This window comes from Lissotriton vulgaris, chromosome 12 (genome assembly GCF_964263255.1).
Source record: "Lissotriton vulgaris chromosome 12, aLisVul1.2, whole genome shotgun sequence".
In the NCBI taxonomy this organism is placed as follows: domain Eukaryota; kingdom Metazoa; phylum Chordata; class Amphibia; order Caudata; family Salamandridae; genus Lissotriton; species Lissotriton vulgaris.
The window spans coordinates 168,657,607-168,668,136 of record NC_141700.1 but is presented as its reverse complement, the minus strand read 5'-3'; the positions used below and the strand labels follow the sequence as shown (position 1 = coordinate 168,668,136).

The following is a 10,530-nucleotide window of genomic DNA, read 5'->3' as shown; positions in this document are numbered from 1 at the left end:
CAAAGTCAAAAGTGTGCCTTGACCACTGCAGTGCATCCAATCTGTGATATGGGCCCTGAATGCTCATTTATGTCCAGCTCCCTCCAGAGCCAAGAAAAATACAGATTACTGATGGCTCATTCTATGTATTGTTAACTTGCTATAACTGCCTCTCTGAATCTGTCAATTATTCTTCTCCATTACACCACCTTTATCCTTCACACAACATGTCTTTGGAGAGAAATGGTGCCTCTTTGTTCTGTTAATATGTGCATAGTTCATAGAAAAGGGAGGAGTTGCCTTGCAAGTTCCTGCACACCATGGTTCTGCATCCACATCCCACTCAGCACAGCCTGTCCCTGGCTGGAATGCTAAAAGTTCAAATATTTGCCCAATGAGTTCAAGGGTCTGAAGGCTACTGATGGTATGAAATGATTGAATGCGCGATGATGCATCACCACACACACCCTAGGGTGTCCTGATGAACTATGACTTGTTCTTCTTTGATCCCTGGAGAATACTCTGGGGAGTGTGTCAAAGTACCAGTGCAATTATCTGCACTAACCCAAGCAGGGTCACTGTTAGGAATGTAACCATTGTCTTGAAACTCAACAAAAAACATAGAATGGAAACCTCAATTTGGCACAAAATGTACTTTAGGTTTGAGGACTAAAACATTAACACTGAATGCAGAATTTGGAAGCATGCAAATATCGAGGACAGAATCTCGAAAGGTAAAGAATTTCTCTACCTAACAGCAGCGGTGCGTCCATTGGGGCGTAGGGGCGTAGCCCCACCAGCCCTGCCTGGACCCGCGGCTGCCGTAAAATAATTAAAATAAACGTTTTTACTCACTGTGTGACATTAATTATATTTAGCACGATATTGATTCGGCGCCGCCAGGCAGCACCCGACTGAATCGGGAGTGCGCGGGGGTGGGGGCGGGCTGGTGTGGTCACGCCGGTGATTGATTGACATCACGACGTCACGACGAGTCTTCTTCTTTTCTTTACTTTTCCCGCATGTATGCTTCGGGCAGCAACTTGCCCGAGCATGCGCATGAAAGTCCCCAGGGCCCATTAGCTAGGGAGGGGGGGGTGCAGGTTTATGCTGGCCGCACCCCCTGCAGCAAAAGGGTGACAGGGCGAGCAGTTAGGGTGCCCTCTCCAAGCCCAGGATTGGCCGGTCACCGCGCAGCACAGCAGGGGTAATCCACATTGGATGCCGAGCGTGGGTGCCCTGCAATGGCCAATCACTGTCTCTGTAGTCATGCAGTGATTGGCCCCCTGCGCAGCAAATCATTTGCTGCAGTGTCGTTGGATCCGGTTCAGCCAAGTAACGGTTCACTCGCCTCGTGGACGGTGTGTGGAGTGGAGACGAGACAGTGCCCTTTGATTGCCTGACGCCGCCGCCTTTCTTTCTGGAGTGGAGTCGACTCATTCTGATTCTTCTAGTGTGTGATCGTCGACGATGTGAGTACAGCTCGTCGTCTCCACTCTGGTCTCTGTCTTTTTTGTCTCCTCTGTCCAATACTAATGTTTGATGAAGAAGTATTTGAATATTTCCAGACTGCAGACTTCAGTAAACTTTGCCACTTTAAAAAGCAGGACAGTGAGCACTTGTTTGACGTAAAATAGTGCATTTAAATTCGATAGCACCTTTCTACACAGCAAGATTCCACCTGCCTACCCTCTGCTTCTGTAGCACCCTCAGCTGTTCCCCTGGTGTGATCTGCTGACGAGGGCCTCTGCGTCACTGCTTCCTGTGTTTTTGTACCTCTCTGTCGCCACTTCTCCATTTGTCTGTCTCCCTTCATGTTTTTAGTTGCTCACTTACTTTGACTCTGTTTCCCTGTCTCTCACTTTCCCTCTCTGTCTCTTTTTCTCCTCATATCCATCCATCTGCACTACCTGTCTCTCTTTCATCCTATCTATATTTATCTGTCCCATCACTCTTTCTCGTTTTGAAATATTTTTGTTCTCCTGGTTTCTCTTTTCCACCGCATAATCATTGGTCTTGCTCATTCATCTTATTTTTACTATCTCCTTGCTATGCTTCTCTTCTCTCTTGTTTCTCACTCTCCCTTTTTGTTCATTTCCTCCTCTACACTTCCATCCTTTCCCGACTAGCCTGTTGGGGTTGTTTGTCTCACTTTTTTGCGCATTGCAGCCCTGAAGTGGATGCTGTCCAGCCAACCGCATCTTTTCGCATATTTCATGCATTTCTGTAAGTGATATATTAGTAGTCCGTCAAGGCATACACGGGCCAGTGCAGTCAGATCTCTGGAGAGGCCGAGACATGCATCGGAAATTGTGGGACGTGGAGAACGGACCAACACCGGACCATTTGAATATTTCAATTTAAAACCATGTGGCTAAAGAACCAACTCATTTTTTTTTAGAAATATATTCTCTAGACATATTTTGACATCTGTGACGTCTCATCCTCTTCACCTTGGGCACAATCAGAGTCCCCGTATTGCAGGATGGGTATTTATAAAACCTAATCTTGTTTTTCCTACACTCGGGCTGTAAAATGACTCCATGTTCAACTACTAAAAGCCTCCAAAGGTTATGTTATGCGTGACTGCACTGACAGGCACTGAAGCTGTCACACCACAGGCGGTTCATTCTCCTGGGCTTGCCAGTCACAATTATGGCCGTCTGACTTGGCGGCTTGGCTGAAGAGGGCCTTCAGACTGAATGCAAAGCTCATTCCACATTAATCCACCTTTGTGTTAGCAATGTCTCAGTCACGACAGCCCTGCTTTCCTGGAAAGGAAACGACTTATTTCTGCAGTTTTAAAATAGAGGGTTGTGTGTTCATCTGGAATGTCACTGAAGCCTCCAGTCCAGATGTATACCAAGCTTCTTTACCTCTGAGAATATACGATTTCTGTCTAACTAATCAGCAGGGCAGGAGATAACTCTGAAAAATGCAGGAAATAGGCTCTCTGTTGTCAACATTTATATGTAAACAGTCTGTCTTCATCCATGCCCGGATGTTCCTGTGGACGTGTTGCTTCTCTTGAGGTTCATCACACAGTCCTGATGCAGGCTCTCGAATTGCTAATATTGGCCATATTGACATACGATTCCATAAATCCTATCTTACAAGCAAAATAAATAAATGAGACACCCAGATTGGCTTCTCCCTCAAATGGATTATATACCTAGGTGCAGAATAAATAACACCACAAATTAAGGACTGTTCTGTGACTTTGAAAAAATAAAATAACACACACTAAGCCTTCCACGACCCAAAATGTGTTTGCAATATATTTTAGTTACAAAGCGTTGTGTTTGTGCTGAATATGCGTGTCAGTGTATGTTTTGTGAAGACACTAACTATAGTTGGGTAATAAAGCATTTCATATAATTTACAAACACTACAATTGAAATGTGCTTTATTGATCAACTACTTCAAGCAAATGAAGTTTGAGTTTTCTCAGTGGTATCTCTTGTAATGCTGATCAATCAAAAGTAAATGTATATAAGTAAAATTCCCCACCATAGACAAACAACATATCTGCATTGAAGGATATATAAAACATTTTCCTTATTAAGAATACTTATTTAATTGTGGACATGTCCGACATGACGAAGCCCACACCTGGCCACCCTAGCACAATGGTTGCAGTTCATGGCTTTCTGTGTTCATACCTGTGTGATGGTGCCTACCACTTACTTAACGCAGGCCTTGGTTTAATGGTGAACATTCTTGGCATACTGTGGGCATCTTTAGGACGACAGAGCCTATCAATGACCTGATAGTGGCCAACCACTAAAGATCTCTGTCGTTACTGTACGACTTGATGAGGGCATTGGCATAATGGTGGCTGTGTTATAATATTGTTCCCATATCTGGGATGGGTGAGTGTTCTCCTGACAGAACTCTGGCTATTCTTGGAAGGTTGTGTGCATACTTACCAAGATGGTGCCCATTCTTGGAATAATGTGGGACCTGGCATAATGGTGATTATTCTTGGCTTGATGGGACCCTCTCTTGGCTTACTGTTGGCCATGTTTAGCATATTGTCAGCTTGTGTGGCATTATGGAACCCAACCCCAGCATATTGGTGGCCCTGGTTTAATGGTACAGACGCATTCCAAGCATGTGCTTAATGAAAATGGAAATCTGATGTTTGGATACTAAGCATATGTTAACTAAAAAAGACATAGTGTTTGGAGGCAAAAGATTTGTGTTTATTGAAAAGACAAGCTTTTGTTCTAAGGATTTGAGTCTAGTATAAAAAAAGAAATTATTGTGCTGGTAGCAAAATGTGTGTCTTTTCAAAAATTGTGAGCTCATGTTTGGTGAGAAAGGGATTTAATTTTCAAAATCTATACGCAAGGATGATATTTGAGTGATAATTCATTCTGAGTTTGGGAGACCTACTGCAGGTGTTGGTTCCGGACGATGGCTACTACTGTGGCTGCTGTTCCATGGCCTATATGGGGACATCTTATCTTCTATGTTCATAAAGATTGTTTGCAGTCGTGGCCGGCATGACTCGCAGGTGCTATGACTGGCTGTGTCTTAGCATTTTTGAAAAATGCTGGCTGGAGGGAAGGTGTGTGAGGGGCAATATGGACAATGCAAGATGTGGTTGGGGGAAAATATATGACGTGGCAGTGCTGTCCTCTTTATAGAGCAAAGCAAGCACAAGAGTGACAATGAAGCCTACCAATGATAAGCAATGGGTGGTCTCCAAGCACACTGTTAGAAAATAAAAAGATCGCACAGCAATAGCACACGAGCTGTCATGGGCAAGCTGTAAAGTATGTATAAAAGGAAAGCCTGAGAATAGGCACATGCTTATATAGAGCAAGCCAACAATTCTAAGTGGAGGTGACGAGACCAGCACTTGTTTTGGCCTCAGTCTTTCTGTTGTCTTGGAAATACTTGGTGGGTGAAGTTTGATAGCACATCTCTATAGATCTACATTTGATTAACCCAGCAGCTGGATAATAACTGATCCTATTGATGCAGCGCTTTGCACCATGCAAAGTTCTGGTGCAAACTCAAGTACACATGCAAAACAAGTTGATGTACAGAATGCAGAACAATGTCATACATTCACCCCAGCCAGTACAGAGATCTGGGCCTAAATCCATCGTTTTTTTGCACTCCACACCACCCCAGTTCAGACATGGCCATATGCAAATCAGCCTTGACCCTGTGCCTCATGGGAACAGTCCAGCCCGAACTGCCAATCCATGTATTTCCTGGACCGGAATCAAGCATCCAAGGACCGGTTTCTGGCAATCCTTGACCTTCACGGCTTCACCCCTTTCTCTCCTTCGCTTCTCCCCCATATCCCGACTCCCGGGCCCTTCTCCTCAACCCCACTCTTCTGAATTCCTCGAGGAACACACACACGCATCCTCCATGGGTTTTAGTATTTCTGAAAATCACGTGTACTGCAAGAGTAAGCCTTAGCACGGCCACGGGCTATATGATATGAATCGGGCATGGAGTGATTCATTGGGTCACACAGAACATGCTATGTTGCCCTCCTCCTCCTTCACTTTATAGTACCTTATGTTCACAGACCACCAGCTTCTGGCTTCATTCTTACATCTTCCACTTTCCAGCACTCTGCTCGCCACCTGTAACAACCAAGTCACTTGCCACTACTCCTTCCTGAAGACCCAACTTTAACCCTTGGAAAAGTCAGCAAACCATCATTATGCTTGTGTTTTCCTTTAAACAGAAATATGAGTTGAAAAAAGTTTGGTCTGTGCAACATGTGTTGGCGCACAATTAATTTTGTGAAGTTCTCTGTTCGAAAATTCATTCCATCATCCGGCTAAGCAGTCTCCATTTTCGCTGCGTTGCCAGTGTGTAATGAGGCGACAACAGTTCACAGTGTTTGTGGTGTTACTATGTGTGTAATGTGCACACATATCCTGTGGCTGAACTTACACTCAAGTATGCTCTGCTCCCAAGCGTGACTCAAGTTACACAGGCAAGGATTGGAGCATGGAATCCACGCCTGTGCTTTGCCTTCACTCATGTATCCTTTAATGCTACCAAGATAGTGTTTGCTTCACTGATAAATCCAAGACAGTGCTTATTCATTTATTTATTCATTTTTACATATCGCGGTCATTACCCAAAGATGTCAGAGTGCTTTATGATAAAGTAGGTTTCATTACAAGTGAAATAAAGTTACAATAATTATAACTGTGCCATTGAATGTCTTGCCTGGTTCCATCTGATTTCTGGTTTTCACGTTCCTGACAATGTTGGGCCACATTACCCCGGCATGGATTTTAAGCTTTATTCTAATGTTTATTTAGGCAATAATGGTGATGTTACAAAACTGGTGCTCATGTATACCGCTCTGATGCCCGATGTCTCGGGTCTACTTCGCTATATAAAACAAAAAATAGAAACCTCAGTTGTTGGCCTATATATGTAGGAGCGTTGGCAGTCTGCAAGACTATGTTTCTGGTCCCAGTAGTGAACTAGCAGCAGGCGGCAGCGCAGAAGCTTAATGTGCCTGCTGCAAAGAACATATATACCTGATACAGATCACAAAATGCATATGATGTAAATAGGTCAGTGAGGCACTGCTTTTGTCAGAGAGATCCTTTTGTTACTTGCAGTTTCTAAGTTAAAATCCTAAAACACAACAGCGAGCTATTAACTGTCATCTAAGAGCTGGATGCAAACTGCAAGGAAAAAATTGGAGCGTTATGTTTTTTCCCCACAGTCTTTGTTTCATTACCCTACTGTTTCAAAAATAAATTGTTATCTTTTCTTTTTCAGCACCTGACAACCTGATACATTACCGCATTTTGGGGCAATTTTCCAGCAAACAACAAGAGGACCCCAACCTCCTTTGCTGCGCTCTCACCTGACCCCAGCTACTACAACCCAGCAAACACCAGTGAACAGTGTTAAAGGTAAGGAAACTGATGCTATATTTTTTTTTTTACATGGGAGTTAGGGCTATGTATCGGGTCACTCTCCAGGCCCTGAAGCAGTGTCCCTTTCAGTGCCTCCAGCAACCACTATGGCACAGAGAGGCAGGAGCGAGTGCGACTCTATTTTAGCAGTCATTTTGTGGGAAGGGGAGCTGTTGGAGATGTATTTGTATTTGAACTGAAATTTCATATTATTGCACTCCACCTTATACGTTGTGCTTTGATTATTGACAGGTTTATCAACAACAGCAAGAGGACCCCAACCTCCTTTGCTGCGCTCTCACCTGACCCCAGCTACTACAACCCAGCAAACACCAGTGACCAGTGTTAAAGGTAAGGAAACTGATGCTATATATTTTTTTTTACATGGGAGTTAGGGCTATGCATCGGGTCACTCTCCAGGCCCTGAAGCAGTGTCTCTTTCAGTGCCTCCAGCAACCACTATGGCACAGAGAGGCAGGAGCGAGTGCGACTCTATTTTAGCAGTCATTTTGTGGGAAGGGGAGCTGTTGGAGATGTATTTGTATTTGAACTGAAATTTCATATTATTGCACTCCACCTTATACGTTGTGCTTTGATTATTGACAGGTTTATCAACAACAGCAAGAGGACCCCAACCTCCTTTGCTGCGCTCTCACCTGACCCCAGCTACTACAACCCAGCAAACACCAGTGACCAGTGTTAAAGGTAAGGAAACTGATGCTATATATTTTTTTTTACATGGGAGTTAGGGCTATGTATCGGGTCACTCTCCAGGCCCTGAAGCAGTGTCCCTTTCAGTGCCTCCAGCAACCACTATGGCACAGAGAGGCAGGAGCGAGTACGGCTCTATTTTTAGCAGTCATTTGAGATGTATTAGGATAATCCACAAGATATATGTATAATGTATTTATACTGAAATTTGATATTATTGCACTGCACCTTATACGTTGTACTTTGATTATTGACAGGTTTCTTTAATATATATATATTGGTAAGGCCAGCAACACCATCATGAATACAGTACAAGAGCTGATTACAAAGTCATTCCAGTCAAGGCCACTTGAACAAAAACTACAGATAAAACAATTAGGACCTCATCAGCCTGAAATAAATCTACAGCAAACTACCCAGGACAGAGGAAAAATGTCAAAACGTACATTCTCAAATGCCTGGTACAAAAAAGCTGATTGGCTTACAGGGTGCCCTATAAGAAATTCTCTGTTCTGCTTCCCCTGCTTGCTGTTTGGCGGTGACTTTTCTTGGACACGGCAAGGAATGGTCGACCTGAAGCACATCGCTGAAAAAATAAAGAAGCATGCGCTCACAAGAAATCATCTGGAAAACCTGACAAGACTGGGAATGTTGGGGGAAGACGCACCAATTGAGCAGCAGATAAATGATGCGTATCGCAAATCCATTCAAAAACACAATGAAGCTGTGGATAAGAACAGACAAAATCTATCCAGGATCATTGATTGCATTCGTTTCTGTGGTGCTTTCGAACTGGCATTGCGAGGCCATGACGAATCAGAAACTTCCTCAAAACCTGGGATCTTCCGAGGCCTAGTGGATTTAATGTCAACCATAGACCAGGATTTGGAAAGACATTTAGCACGTGCTACAGTCTTTAAGGGCACCTCTAATACAATACAAAATGAACTCCTTGACTGTATGCTCGAAGTTATAAGAAGCCATATTGTGCAAGAGTTGCAAAACACAGACTTTGTGGCTATTCAGGCGGATGACACCACTGATGTGTCCACTCAAACACAGTCCGTGTTAGTGTTTCGGTACCTTGACAGTGACAGAAACGTTGTGGAAAGATTTTATGGCTTCACACATTTAAGTGACTCTAGTGCAGCAACCATCACTAAAGCAATACTGGATCAACTGGACTTAATTTTCCCGGACCTGCCTCAAAAACAAAAACTTATCGCCCAAAGCTATGATGGTGCGTCCGTAATGAGTGGAAGCCTTAGTGGAGTACAGAAACGAATTCGAGATGTGTACCCTAATGCTCATTTTGTGCACTGTTACGCCCACCAACTCAATCTTATTATGCAACAGGCGGTATCAAAGATCAGAGAGACACGAGTTTTCTTTCAGGATATCGGAGGCATAGCAGCATTCTTCACACGTTCCCCAAAAAGAACAGAAGCCCTTCATGAGATTGTGGACAAAAGCGTACCAAGGGGATCCTCAACTCGTTGGAACTTTCACACTCGTACAGTCAACTTAATCTATGAACAGAGGGAGGGCCTTCATAAATGTTTTGTCGCCATATCATCTAGAGCAGACTTTGATCACACAACTCAGGGTGAAGCCCATGGCTTTATTAGAACACTAGAAGACAAAGAGTTTCAGTTCTTACTGTTTTTATTTCATGACATAATGACTCCTGTTGAGGTGTTATACGATCAGTTGCAAAAAAAAGACCTAGATACTGTCTCTGTGAAAGCCAATACATCTGCATTTGTACAACAGATTATGAAAGTGAGAGATGGGGTTGACGATTTAGAGAGCAAACTGCCGGAGGATTCTATTTTTGCAAACCGCAGACAAAACATCACCTCTCTGGTTCGAATTGGAAAGGAGGTATGTGACATTGTAATTGTGCAGGCAAAAGAACGTTTTTCATTCACAAAACATTTGGTGAGTGCAACTTTATTGCAAAGTAAAGAGTTTGCACAATATGATGAATCCTTCCCTGAGCGTGCTCTGAATCAGGCTGTGGAAGCATATCCTATGCTCATAAAAGAGCAGCTGAGAACTGAGTTATCTGTACTCTACAGAATGCCTGTGTACCGAAAAGCCAAAAGCGCCTTGACTTTGCTGAGTTTAATTCATAAACTGCATATGGAAAACTCACTTACAGAGATAGTGACTTTACTAAAAATTGTGATTACGACTCCAATGACAACAGTAGAAGCTGAACGATGTTTTTCAGCCTTAAAGCGCATAAAGACATTCCTCAGGAACACCATGCTAGAGGAAAGACTAAATGCTTTGGCGATGCTATCTGTAGAGAGCAAGCTAGTCCAAAAGATACCGGACTTCAACATGAAAGTAATTGACAAGTTTGCTACACTGAAAGAAAGACGAGCGGATTTCATTTACAAAAAGTGAATGCTGCTACTTGTTTGTTGAATACAAAAAATTCTGATTGAGGTAAGAAATGCATCTCTGTTTTTAAAAGTTTTGTAGTGTTTGTTCTATTTGGAGACTACACAGATTTGCTCACCTTTGTTCACTGGCCGGACCTGTCTCCCGCAGGGTGAACGATTCGTTGCTTGTGTTGCCTATCAAAACTTTCCCCTTGGCAAATTACAAAAACCTTTATACCATTTATATTTGGGGTATTTGCGTGGACCTATGTGAAGTGTGTGTACAAAGCTCAGCTCAACCAGAATCACGGTAACAGCGCATTGCGCTGCCTCTTTTATATTCAGTATATTGTAAGACTGTTTTTCTTCCCCCGCCTTTCCTTGTTTTGTTTCCCTGTTTTCCCCTTGCTTGCCATTCGTTACTCTAGAGTCTAATATTCAGTATGTTGCAAGACTGTTTTTCTTCCCCGCCTTTCCTTGTTTTGTTTCCCTGTTTTCCCCTTGCGTGCCATTCGTTACTCTAGAGTCTA

At 43.3% G+C, this 10,530-nt stretch overlaps 1 protein-coding gene across 1 annotated transcript; it reads left to right on the top strand.

Moving 5' to 3' along the window:
• The first annotated feature begins 1,339 nt into the window (after positions 1–1,339).
• Positions 1,340–10,100, top strand: LOC147673774 (zinc finger MYM-type protein 1-like). The gene is made up of 5 exons (XM_086946413.1): positions 1,340–1,451; positions 6,757–6,893; positions 7,149–7,247; positions 7,503–7,601; positions 7,865–10,100. Exon 5 carries the CDS (start codon positions 7,908–7,910, stop codon positions 10,020–10,022), a length of 2,115 nt encoding a protein of 704 aa, XP_086802539.1. The 5' UTR covers positions 1,340–1,451; positions 6,757–6,893; positions 7,149–7,247; positions 7,503–7,601; positions 7,865–7,907; the 3' UTR covers positions 10,023–10,100.
• The last annotated feature ends 430 nt before the right edge of the window (positions 10,101–10,530 follow it).

Excerpts from the sequence above, each read along its gene's own strand:
- LOC147673774 (XM_086946413.1), top strand. The coding sequence starts at position 7,908 with ATGAATACAGTACAAGAGCTGATTACAAAGTCATTCCAGTCAAGGCCA.